The 21212-nt window shown below is 42.2% G+C and overlaps 1 protein-coding gene across 2 annotated transcripts in view; it reads left to right on the forward strand.

Moving 5' to 3' along the window:
• slc35f3b (solute carrier family 35 member F3b) overlaps window positions 1–21212 on the forward strand; it is a 68593-nt gene that overhangs the window by 40523 nt on the left and 6858 nt on the right. For both annotated transcript variants that reach the window (XM_058058293.1, XM_058058294.1), the window contains 3 exons: window positions 8765–9110; window positions 15065–15284; window positions 20224–20349. In XM_058058293.1, coding sequence (XP_057914276.1) covers window positions 8765–9110; window positions 15065–15284; window positions 20224–20349 — 692 coding nt within the window. The remainder of the gene's footprint in view (window positions 1–8764; window positions 9111–15064; window positions 15285–20223; window positions 20350–21212) is intronic.

Raw genomic sequence — 21212 nt, forward strand, 5'->3', positions numbered from 1 at the left:
CATTTAAATTTATTGTACAACTGGCATCATGGCTTGAGCCAACCTTTTGATGGTTGAAGTAGCTGTTTTATCAATTTCGTTATTTGATGTGGTCTGTTGTTTACAAAGTGCTCCTGAAAAAAGGGACACAAGCACAATAAAAAAAAAATAAAAAATAATAAAACAATAAAAAAAAAATTCATTCATTCATTCATTTTCTACCACTTATCCTCACGAGGATCGCGTGGGTTGCTGGAGCCTATCCCAGCTGTCCTCGGGCGAGACGCGGGGTACACTCTGGACTGGTCGCCAGCCAATCACAGGGCACATATAGACAAACAACCATTCACACTCACATAAAATAAAAATATTTAAATAATAATAATAATTTAATTTATAACGCACTTTACATCAAATGAATGATCTCAAAGTGCACATATAGCAGATTGCATGACTCTTTTACAGATACAATAATTCCAGGTGGACAGTTACGTGTAAAAAACATAATAGTCTGGCCCCCCCTCAATTTTGTTAAACCAATGCGGCCCGCGAGTCAAAAAGTTTGCCCACCCCTGGTCTAATACAAATGAAACTGATGAAATGTTTTCTCCTGCTTGACGTGGGTTCCTACTTGACGAACTTTGGAGGTGGGCTGCATTTCTTAGAATGTGAAATTCAAATTCAGAACACGTGCCTCTGATTCAATGTCTTTTCATCATCAGTGACCTTTGGTTGCAGGGAGGGAGAAAAAGAGGTGGTTGCGTCTCCATTACAAGGTTGACATTCTTTTAAATCGGGATTTGGGATGCTTGCCAGTGTGTTCAAGTGTGGCTCCACCACGTGAAACGGCGTCAATGTCTGCCATCAGTCACCAGCGTCTTACTGCGTCACTGCACTCACCTGCGGCGGGTGAAGAAGCAGCCGGTCTGATCAGCGCAGAAACAAGCGATGAGGACCTGCTTTTCATTGTCCTTCAATGTTGAATATCAGTAACGGCCTTCCTCCACCGTCCCGGATCATGATCCTGATCCTGTCAGCCCGTGTGGTGGTATCATCTGGTAGAAGCAGCAAAGTGTGTTTTATGGTGTCCTTGAGCGGGACAAGCTGGCCACGTGAGCTCCTTCTGGTGCGTTTAGGTACCACAGGTCGTCTGTCAGGAATAAAGATTAGAAAGACAGTGAATGCAGCGTGACAAGATCAGAAGGCTCGGCTAGGAATTGGACCGTTTGGACCAAGTGTGTTTAGTAATTGGGGAACACACTGTTTTGTGTGAATGTAGACCCCCATCCGTTTTCTATGCCGCTTATCCTCATTAGGGTCGCGGGTATGCTGGAGCCTATCCCAGCTGTCTTCGGGCGAGAGATGGGGTACACCCTGGACTGGTCGTATGTAGCTTTAGTTTAGCATTAGCATTAGCATTATTGGTGCTTTATCCACTTTTTACTTTTAGCTAACTGTAGCTGCACTGCTTCAATATAATAGATACAATATCACATATGACAACGTAGCATTAAGGAGTGGGACAGGAGATCACAACGTTTATGAACGTTAGCATAGCTATGACAACTAACACTACTCATTGTGCTAGCTTAGCCTCGTCACGGAAGAAAGACAAAGCCTACCTCTGAGTTGATTGACGGATCATTAACAGAGCCCCCGGGATGTTTTTTAAGATGTGTAGTGAAGCCTGCTTTTCGACAAAGCCGTCCTCCGTACGTGGAGGGGTGTAGCAGCTAGCTAGGTGGGGGTCAGAGGTGGTGTCCATGAGGAAGGAGGTTTTCCATGACAACCTGGAAGTTCCAACGCGACAGTTTGAGAAGCGCTTTGCTCAAAAGTAGAGGGAAGTGGTAGATTGTTCTCATATTTAGGTGGTCATAAAAGGCTCCATGGCAGGGGTCTCAAACTCAATTTACCTGGGGGCCACTGGAGCTAGGGTCTGGGCAAGGCTGGGCCGCATCAGGTTTTCCAAAAAAAAACAAAAAAAAACGCATTTATTAAAAACAGAAAAATATTTTCTGAAATTTTTTTTTGTGCTTTGGTTCCGATTTTCTACAAGAAAAGCTCAGATAAAACATTCCACTGTTCTCAAATATCTTAACTTTTATTTTTCTACACAAAATAAGATGAAAAATAAATAAAAAAATCAAGAATAAAGAAAATCAATCACTAATAAATAAATATTATAATAATAATAATAATAATAATAAAAACTGAAAGAAATGAACAAAATGAATTAAGATGAAAATGAACAAAGCATTATTAGAGCCCTGTAGACAAGACAAAACACGACTATAGTCACATTTATACTCTTTTTATTTACAACATATTGCGCAACTGCAGGGTCTTGAGACACATGCTAACTCGCAAACTAGAGAGCTAGCGACCTAAACGGTAGCCTTCAAGTTATTTCCTTTAAACTTAAATCGCCCCAAACTTACCACTTCCACACGGATAGGGAGGATAACTATTAACAGTTATTTAACCTTTAACATGAACATGAATCAAACGTAATCATTTTTTCTGGGTCCATGATACCATACAGCATCCATATCAAACTTGCGCGGGGCCGCACTAACATTAAACTTTCATATCAAGGCGGGGGCCTCAAAGTAGTGTCCTGCGGGCCACATTTGGCCCGCGGGACGCATGTTTGAGACCCCTGCTCTACGGACACATATTACTGTTACGACATCATTAAAAAGTCAGTTTAGCGTAATAAGGGACCTTTAATGACACAATGGAGCCAATAATTCCAAAGACATCCAGGATGTTGCATCCTGCAGACATGTGGAACATCTGGAAGAGCAAAGACGTGACACCGAGGGAAGAAAAACAAGGTTCTCCAAATTGGGCATTAAAGTCAATGTTGCGCGATAACCAATTGAGGTCATTAAACTAATGTTTTAACAACGTTGTGTACGCTATGAAATGAAGTCTAATACAGGAGAAATAACAATGCTGTGTGTTTTTATTGATATTGAGTTATTGATGTAAGAATATGTCTATTATTGTCTGGTGCTTATGATCCATGCTAAATAGAAGTTCAAAAGAAGATTGATTGGTTAGTATACAGTATTTGACACAATGGTACTAATATTACTCCATTGCAATAAAGAGGAAAATATGGGTAGTTCTAGTTTGGAATTATGATATTTCATACTTACAAACACACACATAAAGGAATTATTAATATGATACAAAAAGTTACACGCACAACTCTTGAGAAAGGACGTCACTTTTGTTCTTTTGAGGTAACTTTGACCTCCATAAGAGAAAAGTGAAGTGAAATTAGACATCGTAAGACGGCCATCAACATTTTATCAACATGTGATTGATTATCAACATTTGATTATTGAATCTCTGAATAAGCCTGTGTCTCCTTCCTTTGCAACGCCCCAGAGTGTGCAAAACAATGCCAACGTAAGGAGTTGTATTTATGTCAGTTTTATTTATTCCTGTATTGATATGTTTTCTGTGTAAAGTATGAGTTGTTTAGGTCCGTACGGACACTAAAACTCCACTCATTTGTAACCCGCGGACTCCCTGTGATGATGGAGACAAGAGCAGGAGTACAGAGGAGAGACGTACCTCAATTTGTCACGTGACTTCCAAGTGGAGGCAACCAGGTCGGGCTCTGCTGGCACTCGTTGTGGGCTTGCAGCTATCAGCGGGAGAGATCTGCACTGCAGACACTGCAGGGTGGGCTAGAAAGCGGCCGGGGAATGAGAAGCAGGGAAGCGTGAACCAATATGGGGGGGGGTGGGGGGGGTAGCATAAGCAGGAAAACAGGCTTGTTAATGCAGATAAATCTACATGTTAATCAGACTGCTTCAGTGTCCACATGATGCAGACTACTAACCTTCATAGGAGGCTAAAATATGAACGGGTGGATGTCAGCATTGAGTTTGAGCATCAAGCCAACGCGTCGTGTCAGGGTGACAAGGTGAAGATATGGAGCTGTCAGAGTGGATTCAAGGCGCTTCTTAAAAATGCCAAACACTCGCCTCCTGTTTCCTGCAGGGTCACACACTCCTGTTAACAACTTTTCACTTCTGAGTAGGACATTGAACACAACAAACAACAAAAGCCGAATAGTAATATTACCACTACTGTTATAGATTAGGATGCTCAGATATTGTACATATTAATGACATAATAATAGTATTAGGGCTGCACGGCGACCGAGTGGTTAGTGCATAGGCCACACAGCTAGGAGGGTAGGGAATCCTACCCCTCCATCTGGTACTTTTAAAATCACTAACTGTTACATTTGTTCACTTCCTGCTTTCCATAATACAGTTTAAGGTTTTTTTTGTTTTTTTTTTATAATGCACCTCGTAGCGAAGTACTGGGTGATATGAGCATCCAATGCCATAATGGGTACCATAGTGCGTGTCAATATAGTGATATATATAGCACATCATGACTGGTTCAAGACTCTTCATCCTTGGATTTAGCAAACATCAACTGCTTGTATTGTTTCTTGAATTGGCTCATCGTTGTGCATTGTTTGATTTCCTTACTCAATCCATTCCATAGTTTGATTCCACATACTGAAATGCTATGGCTAGCATAACGTAGTCCTAGCATAGAAGTGTTTCAAATGTACTTCTTCCCTGAGATCATATTTCTCCTCTCTTGTAGAGAAGTATTGGATGACATTTTTAGATAATTGGTTATTTTTAGCCTTATGCATTATTTTAGCTGTTTGAAGATGAACTATATCAGCAAGTTGAAGTATTTGTCATTTTACAAATAAGGAGTTAGTATGTTCTCTGTAGGCGGCATTATGAATTATCCTTACTGGCCTTTTTTGCAGTACATTTAGCCAGTGAAGATTGCTTTTATAGTTATTAGCCCATATTTCCACACAATAAGTAAGATATGGTAGAACCAGAGAGCAATAAAGAGTGTGGAGTGATTTCTGATTGAGAACAAATTTTGCTTTGTTCGATACTGAAATATTTCTGTTATATACCTTATGTTGTATATTTGTAATATGAGGCATATTGTGATCCCCAGAAATGTATTTTCGTTCAAACTTTCAATGTCCACACCGTCTATTTGTATAATTGGCATATTTTCTTAGGTTAAATGTGGTTCATTTTTACATTGGACCAAAAAAACATGAAAAATGACCGAAGTATGAAGGGTGGGACCTCAGCTCGATTGTTTTGTACCCGTCCTATCTTGTCCAAGGGTCAACAATAGTGGGCTGACCTTTGAGTTTTGCTACTTTACATATACAAGTGTCACCCAAAAGGTGCTTTTTATGAATATCATCATTTGTGAACCTTTTTATGCCACCACTGCAGTCATCCGGGTGACCTTGACCGCAGCTTTGGATATGGAAGTGATAAGGTGAAGCACTTTGAGTCCATCAGCAATCTGTCATGGTGGTAATGGCTGCTAATGTCATTAGCTGAGGAGCCTCTCTCCCCCCATCTTCCACACTAATGGTTTATCCCCGCTAGTCTAGGTTGTTATGCTGACATTAGTCACTGCCAAGCCAAGTGTGTAAGTGTCAAATAATTGTGTTCTCTTCATATAACTGAGTCACTGCTTCATGGTGCTGACACGTACATGTACATACAGTACAATGCTGCTGTACTGTAAAAAAGAAGTTATGCTTGACTAATATGTGAAGCGTGCATGCTGAGTGACTGTAAAAACATGTCTCGGTGCATCCACGGGGGTGGTGTCTGAATTGGAAAGATTCAGCTGTGCAGCAGCGTGGTGGCGGTGTAAAGGGCTGCATGGTGCACTACGGGGGCCCAGGAAGGACAAAAAACAGCCATGACCTTCAGGGGGAGACAAAGCGCTCTTGCAGCTCAGAATAGAGAAACTTAATTCTCCTCGAATCAGCTTTCATTGCTGCCAAATGCGACCCACGGGGATTATTGTTCTGCATTGTTTCTCCGCCAATAAAAGACAATAGAATCTCATTGCATCAGTTTGATGTTGCTTTTTCACACGACACATAAACAAAGAGCGACTGTTCTGTGTTTTGTGCGGCCGAGGCCGAAGAAGCCAGGGAATTAGCTTGGGAGGTGATAGTGATCAGGGAAGTCAATCTGTGATGCGATGAGACCGTCTGGCAAGGTCAAGGACAGTCTGACCACCAACACCGAGATGCCTCATTGAACACGAAATCTGTCCCTCATTCGGCTCTTTTGCTAAATGAGCTTTATGCATATTCTAAAAATAGAATGACATACAGTATATTATTAGACATCACATACAGTGGAAGTGCAGATATTGGGAAACCCATCATGAGGTACTTTTCACTTCACAGGTGGGCCTAGTCAGGGTTACTGAATGGGATTTCTTACCTTATTATGGGCTTGAAGGACGGACCAAAACTGTGGTGAGACCAGCCATGTTGTTTGGTCTTAGAGCAGCGGTCTCAAACACGCTAAATTACGCTAAACTGACTTTTTAATGATGTCGTAACAGTAATATGTGTCCGTAGAGCAGGGGTCTCAAACACGCGTCCCGCGGGCCAAATGTGGCCCGCAGGACACTACTTTGAGGCCCCCGCCTTGATATGAAAGTTTAATGTTAGTGCGGCCCGCGCAAGTTTGATATGGATGCTGTATGGTATCATGTACCCAGAAAAAATGATTACGTTTGATTCATGTTCATGTTAAAGGTTAAATAACTGTTAATAGTTATCCTCCCTATCCGTGTGGAAGTGGTAAAATTTTTTTGCGATTTAAGTTGAAAGGAAATAACTTGAAGGCTACCGTTTAGGTCGCTAGCTCTCTAGTTTGCGAGTTAGCATGTGTCTCAAGACCCTGCAGTTGCGCAATATGTTGTAAATAAAAAGAGTATAAATGTGTATAAAATTATTTGCCGTTTTATTATTATTATTATTATTATATTTATTTATTACTGATTGATTGATTTTCTTTATTCTTGATTTGTTTATTTATTTTTCATCTTATTTTGTGTAGAAAAATAAAAATTAAGATATTTGAGAACAGTGGAATGTTTTATCAGAGCTTTTATTGTAGAAAATCGAAACCAAAGCAAAGTTTATTAATTTGTCTGTTTTTAATAAATGCGTTTTTTGGGTTTTTTTTTTTGAAAACCTGATGCAGCCCAGTCTCACCCAGACCCTAGCTCCAGTGGCCCCCAAGTAAATTTAGTTTGAGACCCCTGGTCTAGAGACAGTACCACTGAGGAAAAGACAGGAAGTAGAACTGGAGGTAGCAGAGATGAGGATGCTGAGGTTCTCATTGGGAGTGACCAGGATGGATAGGATCAGGAAGGAGTACATCAGAGGGACATTATAATAATAAATGTTATTTGTATAGCGCTTTTCAAAATACTCTCTTTACAGAAGAATGGAGTTGAATAAAAGCAAGTAAACAGAGTAAAAGATACATTAAAATCCAACATTGATTGGTTAATACACAGTTAAAACATGAGTAAAAGCGGGGAGGGGCGGGGCACAGCAGTCAGGTATAAAAAGTTAGACATTAAAACCAGATTTAAAGAGGTGGCTTTTTAGTTGTTTTTTGAAACTGGGAAGGTCAGGGCAAGCACGGAGTGAATGGGGCAAAGAGTTCCAGAGGGTGGGGGCAGCGATGGAGAAGGCTCTGTCTCCCCAGGTTGGGAGCTTGGTCTTACAGGGGAGTGCCAGGAGGTTGGAGTCTGAGGAGGGATTGTGTGGATGCAGGAGGTCTGTGAGATATGGGGGGGTCAGATCGTGGAGGGCTTTGTAGGTGATGAGAAGAAGTTTGAAGTGAAGCCAGTGGAGGTTTTGGAGGACAGGGGTAATGTGTTGACGGGAGCGGGTGGAGGTGAGGAGGCGGGCAGTGGAGTTGTGAATATATTGTAGTTTGTTGAGGGTTTTGGAAGGTGTACCGTAGATAATACTGTTGCAGTAGTCCATCCTGGTTGGGATGAATGCATGGATCAGGGATTCAGCGGTGATGGACGGAACATTCCATGTTAGAGGCCTTGGAGATAAAGTCAGTTATGGGCCAGACTGAGATGTCCAGAGGAGAGATAGTGAATATATTGGTAGAAGGATGCTGCCAGGTAGGAGGCGTAGAGGAAGACCAAAGAGGAGGTTTCTGATGTATTAAGGAGGACATGAAGGTAGTTGGTGTGACAGAGACAGATGCAGAAGACAGGGTTGGATGGAGGAGATTGATTTGCTGTGCACTCCTTAAAAGCAGGAATTAGATTGGTAAAAAAATGTGGTTAAATTATTGTATATTGTTAAAAATAAATAGGGTTTTATTTTAGATCAGTATTCCCTGAAGACGCTTAAATGAACCGGGGTCAAAACCACATCATATTGATTACAAGGCTTAATTAGCAGAGTCAACGTCCCTCCTGATAAACATCATCACCATCAATGCTGTAGTGAATTAACGCGTCCATCGGGAACTAAATGGACTTTTTAAGTTAAAATACAGGATGAACTCATATTAATCATTTCGGGACACTTTATGGAGACTTTATGGTAAGAAGTCTTGTTTTGTGTTTTTTTGCCGCGTTTCCAAACCAACAAAGACGCACCTTTCTGTAGGATTGATATCAGACGTGTCCTCTTTCGCCCTCCGTTTGGCTGCAGCCTGTCATACGCCATCAGCGCCATTACACTCACATGTCGGATCGATTACCTTCAAGGCCAATTAAAGAGTGGGAGAAGTTATTTTTACACACAAAGGGGCAGCACGTGGTGAAGTTCAGAAGTGGTGCAGCAGCTTGAGAGAAATAAAGAAAAAAAAAGACATAATTGACATATAATTGACATTGGAAATTCCAGGGGAAGACCGGCCAAGGGAGCATGCGGCCCACGGCGGCCAGGATGTGCAGACGGCGGCAGGAGCGGCGGGACCAGAATCGGGTTCCAGCAAGCGGAAGCTGCAGTGCTGCATCCGAATAACGGCGGTGCAGGTGCGGAAGGCCCTGTGGGGAGTCGCCATGGTGATGTGCGTCTGCTCGTCGTGGGCAGGCTCCACCCAGCTGGCCAAGTTGACCTTTACGCACTTTGACGGCCCCTTCACCCTGACTTGGTTCGCCACCACCTGGAACTGCCTCTTCTTCCCACTCTACTACGTCGGCCATTTATGCAAGAGTCCGGAGAGGCAAACGGCCAGACAGAGATTAAGGTGAGAGCACGAAACACGTACGTATAAGGGTGGAGGACACATGGAGGACACATGGAGGACACATGGGGGACACATGGAGGACACATGGAGGACACATTGAGGACATATGTAAAATACCGTATGAAAAATGAACTAAAACGGTAATAAAATTACTTTTACCCTGTGGTTGTCTTCCACAATGGAAGGGCCTTTGTGGCACGGCGGTCGAGTGGTTAGCGCGCAGACCTCACAGCTAGGAGAAATTGTCCATAGGTATGAATGTGAGTGTGAATGGTTGTTTGTCTATATGTGCCCTGGGATTGGCTGGCCACCAGTCCAGGACAAGACAGTTGGGATAGGCTCCAGCACACTCACATTCATACCTATGGACAATTTGGAGTGGCTAATTAACCTAGCATGTTTTTGGAATGTGGGAGGAAACCGGAGTACCCGGAGAAAACCCACGCATGCACGGGGAGAACATGCAAACTCCACACAGAGATGGCCGAGGTTGGAATTGAACCCTGGTCTCCTAGCTGTGAGGTCTGCGTGCTAACCACTAGACCGCCGTGCCGCCCGACTACCAAACAACCCAAACCAAAGACAATGAAGCCCCAACAGAACGAGCACACACCTGAACTAAATAGGATTAAGAAATTAGAAGCAGGTGCGTGAAAAGAGTCGGGATAAGGAAACCGGAATGGAACAACAAAGGAAGTGGTTCCAAAATAAGGGCGTGGACACGGAACAGAGGCAAAGAGGAAAACTAAGAGAGCTGCCAAGAGGAAGTGAAGCCCGATCGTGACGATGGAGGTTGAAGTTAAAAAGTTAACTTCCTCAGTGTAGCGAAGCACGAATACATATTACTCTGTCGCTGCGCCCACATGACTTCTTCTTTTTTCCATTTTTTACAATATTAAGGATCTATGGGCGTGATTTTGTAACCACAAAATGTTAAAAAGGAGAGGAGAAAAACAAGAAGAAATCCCTAATTGTGCATAGTACGCTAGTGCAGCAAACAGAGTCTTGGATAAGACAGACAGGAAATGAAATGTAAAAAAAAAATTTAATTGTATTTATGTTTTTTATTTATTTTAACAGCTCTTCTGGGAAGACTTTGACACAATTTTGGATTTTTTTTTGTTCATTTGTGAGATTACTGATATTAAACCCGAGAGCGGGTTTGCAAACTAATCATTTCTGGAGTTTACCCCTGGTTTTACGGCCAGTATACAGTAAACCTCGGATATATCGGACTCGGATATATCGGAAATTCGCTCACAACGGACAGATAAAAAAAAACAATTTTTCTGTAATGCATTTCCAATAAAAATTCATTGCATATATCGGATTTTTTATAACGGATTTCGCCTATTTCGGACAAAATCTCCAGTCCCGTTCCAATGCATTTCCATGAAATTTCCCTGGCATATATCGGATGGCCGCATCGTGGCGCTCCGATTCGCCGAATCGTGACAGGCCGCTATACGACGTCATTTGCAGCGTTTGCAGCGTTGCCTGCGCGTCCAGGTACATTGGAAACATAGTCAAGGAAGTGCCTTTTTATAACGGATAAAATCCCATTTACGCATATACCGGATATAAATCCGATATATGCGTAAAACGGACATTTTCCGGTATACGCATATAACGGATTTCGCTTATATCGGACAAAACCAGTGGGAACAATTGAATCCGATATATCCGAGGTTTACTGTATTACTGTTCAAACTGTCCCTGACTTGATCGACCCCCATCGTCTGACTTTATAATAAAACAAAGACTCACACTTTGTTGTCTCATTGACATTTCAAATTAGATTTCCAACTTGCTGCAAGCTGTTAGAATCTTTGGCGCTAACACAACCATGAGCTGATGCAGCGTATCTGGAGTGTTTGACCTTCAGCCCCCCCCCCCCCACCCTCATAGAGAAGGTTTTTCTTTTGTCTCCATCTGCTCCGTACTCGTCTTGCTCTGCATGAGGACGCTCTTGCTAACCTCGAATAAGTTAGATTTCTCTTTGGAGCCGAATGTACCAGCACTTCATTGTCAATACCATTATCAGTTTAAGATTCTCTTACTGCAGGGGTCTCAAACACGCAGCCCGCGGGCCAAATGTGGCCCGCAGGACACTAGTTTGAGGCTTGATATGAAAGTTTAATGTTAGTGCGGCCCGCGCAAGTTTGATATGGATGCTGTATGGTATCATGTACCCAGAAAAAATTATTACGTTTGATTCATGTTCATGTTAAAGGTTAAATAACTGTTAATAGTTATCCTCCCTATCCGTGTGGAAGTGGTAAGTTTTTGGCGATTTAAGTTTAAAGGAAATAACTTGAAGGCTACCGTTTAGGTGGCTAGCTCTCTAGTTTGCGAGTTAGCATGTGTCTCAAGACCCTGCAGTTGCGCAATATGTTGTAAATAAAAAGAGTATAAATGTGACTATAGTCGTGTTTTGTCATGTCTACAGGGCTCTAATAATGCTTTGTTCATTTTAATCTGAAAAAAATCATTTGTCTACCCACCAACTATATGTGCTTTCTTAAGTTTTTATTATTTGCCCTTTTATTATTATTATTATATTTATTTACTTATTACTGATTGATTAATTTTCTTTATTCTTGATTTGTTTATTTATTTTTCATCTTATTTTGTGTAGAAAAATAAAAATTAAGATATTTGAGAACAGTGGAATGTTTTATCGGAGCTTTTATTGTAGAAAATTGGAACCAAAGCGAAGTTTTTAAATTTTTTTTGTTTTTAATAAATGTGTTTTTTTGTTGTTTTTTTTTAATCCTGATACAGCCCAGTCTCACCCAGACCCGAGCTCCAGTGGCCCCCAAGTAAATTGAGTTTGAGACCCCTGTCTTACTGGTTTTTAAATGTCTTAACGGCCTTGCACCTTCTTATTTATCTGATCTGCTTTTACCATATCAACCCCCTCCGGTCCTCCGGTCCTCCGGTCCTCCGGTCCTCCGGTCCTCCGGTCCTCCGGTCCTCCGGTCCTCCGGTCCTCCGGTCCTCCGGTCCTCCCGGTCCTGGCCTTTTAACAATACCAAAACCCAGAACCAAAACCCACGGTGAGGCAGCATTTAGCCACTATGGCCCCCACCTGTGGAACAGCCTGCCGGAGAGCCTCAGGACTGCAGAGACTGTTGATATTAAAAAAAAAGATTAAAGACACACCTTTTTAATCAGGATTTTAACTCATATTTTAAACTTTTATTATGTTTTTATCTTTTTAGTCCTATTTTATGCTCTTTTACCTCCAGTATTTCCTCAGGGGGGGGTCCTCCACACTGGGTCTGCTGAGGGGGTGCCATCCTTGGGTCCCTTCGACCCGGCCGGATGGGGGTTCCTCCCTTTAATGTGGGGGTCCACCCGTGTGTCGGAGTCGGGGGGCCCGGGTGCTGGTCCCCCTCCTCCCAGTGTGGACGGCCCCAAAGGTGGCGTTTCCTTGATCCTCAGTGCCATGTCATGTCTCCCTACTGTGTGTGATTGTGTGTGTGTGTGGGGGGGGGGGGTGTATAGTGTGTCTAGTATAGAGGGTGGGACGGAGGGGCTTTCTTTGTAATTGTTTTTACTTTTAGTTGTGGCAATTGTTTAATTAAAGAATTACATAATTAAAATGTGTTTTTAATTCTGTAAAGCACTTTGTGTTGGATATCTTTGCAGGAAAAGTGCTATACAAATAAAGTTGATTTGATTTGATCATTATCAATTTTTTTTGCCTTATAATTCTCTTCATGAGCAACCTGTATGAACGTGTATTCATGTTTAAAGGTCCGTGTGAAGGAAGCACACGCAGGGGCTCATCCCCGAGGACCCTTTAGTTCTTTTATAGTGCTGTCAATCAGGACACGGAAGGGCCTAAGGGGCCAACGACACTAAGCACAAGTGATGGCTCTGATTGACAACTTGTGTGACAAGATGCTTCACCTCACACCTCCTTTCCTTCCTTCCTTCCTTCCTCCCTTCCTGCTGTTTCCTGCCAACACACAAACACACCAGAGAACCAGCAGATACATGACTTTGCATTATTACGATGACGTGTGTACTACTCCATCTGTTACTCAGCAAACGTCCTTCCTTCAAGGACACGGTTCTTGTATTGGAAGAACGCCACAGCACCCTCACAGAAGATTCCAGATATGATGTTCAATGTTTTCTGCAACTCATTCATAATTTTGTTTGAGTGCATTAATTACTTCATAAATTGCGTTGTCAAGGTCGTACCGGTTTACTGGTTTATTAGTCACGTCCACTAAATTTAGAGGATAAAACTGATTTGTTCTCATAGAAGTCGCATTTGTGTATAAGCCAACATGTCCTGCCATAACGTAGCTTATATACATACATATACTTATACAGTAAACCTCGGATATATCGGATTCAATTGTTCCCACTGGTTTTGTCCGATATAAGCGAAATCCGTTATATGCGTATACCGGAAAATGTCCGTTTTACGCATATATCGGATTTATATCCGGTATATGCGTAAATGGGATTTTATCCGTTATAAAAAGGCACTTCCTTGACTATGTTTCCAATGTACCTGGACGCGCAGGCAACGCTGCAAATGACGTTGTATAGCGGCCTGTCACGATTCGGCGAATCGGAGCGCCACGATGCGGCCATCCGATATATGCCAGGGAAATTTAATGGAAATGCATTGGAACGGGACTGGAGATTTTGTCCGAAATAGGCGAAATCCGTTATAAAAAATCCGATATATGCAATGAATTTTTATTGGAAATGCATTACAGAAAAATCGGTTCTTTTTTATCTGTCCGTTGTGAGTGAATTTCCGATATATCCGAGTCCGATATATCCGAGGTTTACTGTATAAGATATTGTGGTTTGGCCAAATCCAAGAGGACCAGGCAGCTCTTTATTTGACAGGAGCCAATAATGAGCCACGAAAAACTCACAATGATCTTGTCAACCCATTGGAAATTGGAAGAGGTCATCACTCAATCTAGTACGACTCACGGTTTCATCCTACAAACACTAAACTCATCACGCAGCAATTTAACACACAAACATTATACCGCAGAAATATAGAAACATGTACAGTATCAATACAAGTTTAATATCAGAAAACCATTATATAAAAAATTCCATAATATATTTTGTTTGAGATAAAGCATAGAGGGAAGCTGATTGCTCATTGCAGCACCCAAATTTTTTTATAGGGAAAGTTTTATATATTTGAATAAACACGTTTTGATTGTTATGTTACTGTGTCATGAATTTTGAATTTTTATTAGATTGTGTGATAGTTAATGATCTGCGATTTCCTATGGGTTGACCAGCTTGTGTTGAGTGCACTCATGATTGGCTCCTTCCAAAGAGATCCACCACTGTGTAAGACGCAGTTGAAGAAAAAAGTAGCGTCTTAAAACAGCAAATTAATATTCAGGTACTAATGCCCACTTTTTAAAATAAAATTTGATTGAATTACAGTGGGGCGGCACGGTGGTTGAGTGGTTAGCGCAGACCTCACAGCTAGGAGACAAGGGTTCAATTCCACCCTTGGCCATCTCTGTGTGGCGACTCCAAATTGTCCATAGGTATGAATGTGAGTGTGAATGGTTGTTTGTCTATATGTGCCCTGTGATTGGCTGGCCACCAGTCCAGGGTGTACCCCGCCTCTCGCCCCAAGACAGCTGGGATAGGCTCCAGCACCCCTTGCGACCCTCGTGAGGAAAAAGCGGTAGAAAATGAATGAATGAATGAATTAGTGCAACACATCCATATTCTGTACCGTTTATCCTCACTCGGGTCGCGGATAGGCTGGAGCCTATCCCAGCAGGATACACCCTGGACTGGTCGCCAGCCAATCACAGGCCATACAACTTTGTGACAGCAATGCAATAATCTTTGTTGGAATTAAATATAATAAAAAACTTACCCAACTTACCCTAACCCAAATCGTTTACCGTCATTGTGCTTCTCGCCATGTCTCTGCACAGGGAGTGTTGTCGCTTTTTTGGGGACGACGGACTGAACCCCAAGGTGTTTTTCACCAAGGTGGCCCCATTCGGCCTGCTGTGGATCCTCACCAACTACTTGTACCTGCAGGCCCTCAGGAAGATCAACACAACGGACGCGTCGGCGCTCTTCTGTTGTAACAAGGCCTTCGTCTTCCTCCTCTCTTGGATTGTACTACGAGACCGCTTCATGGGGGTCAGGGTGAGTTGGGTCACAGGACTACTAACCCTAACAGGAAGACAAGATGACATGTTTGTAAGTCATGTGCAATGTCTGACACCTGCATCCAGCTTTCCTGCCCCCCCATGAGGGTTAAAGGGCACACAGGCGAGTTACCCTGGTCCCTCCTCATGCTGGTTGCCGTGACCTCTGAAGCAACACCCTGACTAAAACGTGGAGGTGTTCCCCCTGGAAGCATGCCCGGTGATGCTCCAGAGTGTGGAGGGGACTTCCAGTAAATAGGACGTGCAAGGTCACGGAAAAGGTCGAGCGGAGACTCAGACTTGGCTCTGGAGCTCACAATGTGCCAAATTATGGTTAAATATGATGAAAATGGTGGCACGGTGGTCTAGTGGTTAGCGTGCAGACCTCACAGCTAGGAGACCGGGGTTCAATTCCACCCTCGGCCATCTCTGTGTGGAGTTTGCATGTTGTACCTGCGGGTTTTCTCCGGTTTCCTCCCACATTCCAAAAACATGCTAGGTTAATTAGCGACTCCAAATTGTCCATAGGTATGAATGTGAGTGTGAATGGTTGTTTGTCTATATGTGCCCTGGGATTGGCTGGCCACCAGTCCAGGGTGTACCCCGCCTCTCCCATCAGTTTCCCTTTTCCAGTCCCCTCCTTTCATCTGAATAAACATGCCATGAGATGAATATTCATGAGTCCCACATGGCTACGGGCCGAAGACAGCTGGGATAGGCTCCAGCACCCCCGCGACCCTTGTGAGGAAAACGCGGTAGAAAATGAATGAATGAATGAATGATGAAAATGTGAAACACAACATTTGAAGAGCTTGCAACCAAAAGGCGCTAAATCCATTTTGACTGATTTCGAGAAAATCAATGATTTTTAATTACGCACATATCAATCTATTTGGTCATCAAGTCTATATTGCAAATGAAAGAGCTATCAATATAGGTCATAAAAATGCATGCTATAAAAATCCTGCACACACCATGTATTTTATATATTTTTTTTAATTTATTTTTTTTTCGGATTTAGCGCCTTTTGGCTGAAATAAATTTGACGTCACCTTTAACTTCTTCAATGGCATTGTTGTAAAAGAATGTAAGGTGCTTTAATGTGCTATGCTAATAAAATAATTACAACACAGAAGCCATTCTCAACATACAATACAAAATAATATTTATTAATTAAATTAATAAATATGTGATTAAAAGCAGTGCTCATATTTGACTGCACCATGAAGGTGACAGTGACAAAAATCATCTCATCCCAAACTCTTTACATTGTATGTTTTTTAGTACAAGTAAAATAATGTTTCTCATGAAAGTTGGAGGTGTCAAGGTAGAGACATGCCTTTTATGGCATAAAAAAAACTTCCATGTTACAGAATACTGTAAAAACACAATTTGAATTGCATAACATACTGTAACTATCATACGTGTACTTCATGTACACAAACAAAACAGGATGCGCACTGATACTGGCTTTCTGTATGTGCAGTGCCAATTGTATTCTTCTCTCTGATTGGTCAGATTATCAATAGATGGGAAACTTGGGCCAATCAGAATAAAGAATAAAGATAAAGGATTTAGCTCCTTTTGGTTGAAATCTGAAATGGAAATAGCGCCTTTTGGTTGAAAGCATAAATTTCATATCACTTTTTTTTCTTATTTTTTAAAATGATTTCAAGACCAAAATATGTGATTTGGATACACATGACAGAGGTCTATTAAACTCATGAAAAACATGCAACTTAGTGAAAATTGGATTTAGCGCCTTTTGGTTGCAAGCTCTTCATTTGTTGGTGTTCTGAACACGACACGATGTTACTATATTTCCATTTGTAAACATTTACTGCCTCATTATTATAACAGTATGCACTGCTGATTGCACAAAACTGACTCTCAAACAAACACCAATACGATTGTAGCATAGGAATATGTAAAAATCAGCGTATATAACGTCATAATTGATGGAAATACAAGTCAAAATATGACACACAGCGGTGTCGTGTTAGGAGCATAACCGTGCATTAGTGAGTACATACTAGGTGCAATACCGAGAACAGTGGAAGGATTTAGCTCTGTGAGGGGATATATTTCCATCTCCCTTCACACACTCACTCAAGCATCCTTTTCCCATCCCGGTCTCCCCCACTTCCCGTTATGTGTGATGAAAGGCCTCCATGAGTAATAATCCGACTTCTCTGCTTCTCCCACTCATATCTCCTTCTTTCTCGGCTTGCTTTCTTTCATGGTGGCACATTGCAGAGATGGGATGTCTGCAGCAATGCACGGGATGCCGGACCAGTTTGTCATGAGCGCACACGAGCAGAGATGTGTACTATGAGCAAAGAGACGCTACATGATAAGGAGATGTTGCCTCAGAAAACCTGCTTAGGTCCATCTATAAATACTGGTGTTAACATTGGGGCCATTAGTGTAGTCACCTGGACACTCCTTTTAGCCGATATAATAGATACAGTACGAGAAAATATGCCATTGAAGACACACAGAAGATGCATATCATACGCATATATATTCATAATCATATATTTCTGTAAAAGTGTTCTAGTGGCATGGACAGGAAGTGACGTCCGGGGTTCAGAGTTGAGATTTATCTCGATGTGGGTTACGCATGCAACGTTTTTAGCACTGTTTTGGTAGTTCAAGTCTGGTGCTTGTGTATCTCGCTGAGCATTACTGGCATTACCTAGTGACCAGTGCATAATACGTATGATCATTATATTATACTTTGAATGCATCTTCTCACTGTGGTATATTTGTGTTTTAGTTCATTTACCCCCACCCTCGGCCATCTCTGTGCATGTTCTCCCCGTGCATGCGTGGGTTTTCTCCGGGTACTCCGGTTTCCTCCCACATTCCCACATCAAAAACATGCTAGGTTAATTAGCCACTCCAAATTGTCCATAGGTATGAATGTGAGTGTGAATGGTTGTTTGTCTATATGTGCCCTGTGATTGGCTGGCCACCAGTCCAGGGTGGACCCCGCCTCTCGCCCCAAGACAGCTGGGATAGGCTCCAGCCTATGGACAATTTGGAGTCGCCAATTAACCTAGCATGTTTTTGGAATGTGGGAGGAAACCGGAGTACCCGGAGAAAACCCATGCATGCACGGGGAGAACATGCAAACTCCACACAGAGATGCCCGAGGGTGGAATTGAACCCTGGTCTCCTAGCTGTGAGGTCTGTGCGCTAACCCCTAGACCACCGTGCCGCCATGAATGAGTTAATTTATCCATTTTTATGCTTGAAATTACTTAATTTAGGTAAACGATAAATGCTATTTTCTTACATTTTGTGATGAATAAAAGGCTGTATTCAACCACAAAAGAGAATGATTCTTGAAAAAAGTGATTTGAGGGACTACTGTACCTTCTACACCACTATGTACATCTGTGCAATACTTTATAATACTAATACTAGTTACTCCTGACTCTATTCACTGTGCAATATCTGATCAACCTCCACGTGCAATATTAAGGCTCTAAATGCAATATACAGTAAACCTCGGATATATCGGACTCGGATATATCGGAAATTCGCTCACAACGGACAGATAAAAAAGAACCAATTTTTCTGTAATGCATTTCCAATAAAAATTCATTGCATATATCGGATTTTTTATAACGGATTTCGCCTATTTCGGACAAAATCTCCAGTCCCGTTCCAATGCATTTCCATTAAATTTCCCTGGCATATATCGGATGGCCGCATCGTGGCGCTCCGATTCGCCGAATCGTGACAGGCCGCTATACGACGTCATTTGCAGCGTTTGCAGCGTTGCCTGCGCGTCCAGGTACATTGGAAACATAGTCAAGGAAGTGCCTTTTTATAACGGATAAAATCCCATTTACGCATATACCGGATATAAATCCCATATATGAGTAAAACGGACATTTTCCGGTATACGCATATAACGGATTTCGCTTATATCGGACAAAACCAGTGGGAACAATTGAATCCGATATATCCGAGGTTTACTGTACTACGTTCTATGTGAAGTATTCCCATAATACCTCATATTACCACACTAGCAAGATCTCAGTGTACAGACTGGTCATATATCTCATCTCGTTTCATATTATCTACATACTGTATTGTATATAACTCGGGGAAAACTGTTGATTTTGTTAATACTTGGGTTGTTTATATTGTTTATTTTTCTATATTGTGTATTTTGTACTGCTTAACTGATTCTGTGCTCTTGCTGCTGTGCAATGCAAATTTGAGGGCCGAATAAAGGCATATCTTATCTTATCTTATCTTATCTTACCCGTATAAAGTAGATATATTGTGCTCGATAGGATTTACAGTCGCGTACGCGGGCTTAGAGTCGTGACCCCATCACTCCGTGACCCTCACCGTGTGCTGACACATTCTAAACATAAAATGAAAAACACAAGGTCGTTGACATAATAAGCAAGCGCCCCCCCCCCTCCGTCTTGACTGACAGGCACTCTGCAGCGCAGAGGAGCGTTTTGTTAAAGGCGTTGGGTATGCTTTTGTCCAGTACACAGCACACAGTACACAGTACACAGCTCATTTGTCTTCCTGACACCCCCCTAATGCACAAGTAAAGCATTCAATTGGACCTCTGCCTAGTTGCTATGCTGTATGACTGAGGCCTGTACCAACACACGATTCAGCACACCAGGAAAGGATTTATGTGCTTGTACGATACGTTCTCTGGAGACAGGGTCTCTTCCTGCTTGCTTATCTGTCCTCTTCTGTCGTATAAACATGATGGCTCGCAATGGAAATCAATGTGAGACAATCAACTACAGGAATACCGGAGGAGCTTCCGTGCTGGCGAGGAACCCCATGCATCAATTAGACCGCCGCAAAACAAAGTGGAGGCCGACTGCAGCAGTTACAAAGTCACATGTCCCTGAACACAGCATATTAATAGCTTTCCTCTTTCTTTACAGATAGTGGCTGCCATCTTGGCCATCGCAGGCATCGTCATGATGACCTACGCTGATGGCTTCCACAGCCACTCAGTCATTGGCATCACGCTGGTCGTTACCTCGGCTTCCATGTCTGCGCTATACAAGGTTTCTTTCTCGTTCTTTTATTCATGGGGATTGAGATTTCATTAAGAAACTCATTTGCAGGATTCACTCAATGGCCACAAGCTTAGTAGCTTAGGTGGCGGAATGAATTATCCGCTTTAATAGAAGTAATAATACTAACATAATTCATTTGACAATATGTTTATTATGGTGCTTGTAGTCTGCAGTGATGTAGTGATACTACAGTATTGTATACTACAGTAAACCTCGGATATATCGGATTCAATTGTTCCCACTGGTTTTGTCCGATATAAGCGAAATCCGTTATATGCGTATACCGGAAAATGTCCGTTTTACGCATATATCGGATTTATATCCGGTATATGCGTAAATCGGGTTTTATCCGTTATAAAAAGGCACTTCCTTGACTATGTTTCCAATGTACCTGGACGCGCAGGCAACGCTGCAAATGACGTCGTATAGCGGCCTGTCACGATTCGGCGAATCGGAGCGCCACGATGCGGCCATCCGATATATGCGAGGGAAATTTAATGGAAATGCATTGGAACGGGACTGGAGATTTTGTCCGAAATAGGCGAAATCCGTTATAAAAAATCCGATATATGCAATGAATTTTTATTGGAAATGCATTACAGAAAAATTGGTTCTTTTTTATCTGTCCGTTGTGAGCGAATTTCCAATATATCCGAGTCCGATATATCCGAGGTTTAATGTATAAGATATTGTGGTTTGGCCAAATCCAAGAGGACCAGGCAGCTCTTTATTTGACAGGAGCCAATAATGAGCCACGAAAAACTCACAATGAGCTTGTCAACCCATTGGAAATTGGAAGAGGTCATCACTCAATCTAGTACGACTCACGGTTTCATCCTACAAACTCTAAA

This window comes from Doryrhamphus excisus, chromosome 20 (assembly GCF_030265055.1).
Source record: "Doryrhamphus excisus isolate RoL2022-K1 chromosome 20, RoL_Dexc_1.0, whole genome shotgun sequence".
NCBI classification, from domain to species: Eukaryota; Metazoa; Chordata; class Actinopteri; order Syngnathiformes; family Syngnathidae; genus Doryrhamphus; species Doryrhamphus excisus.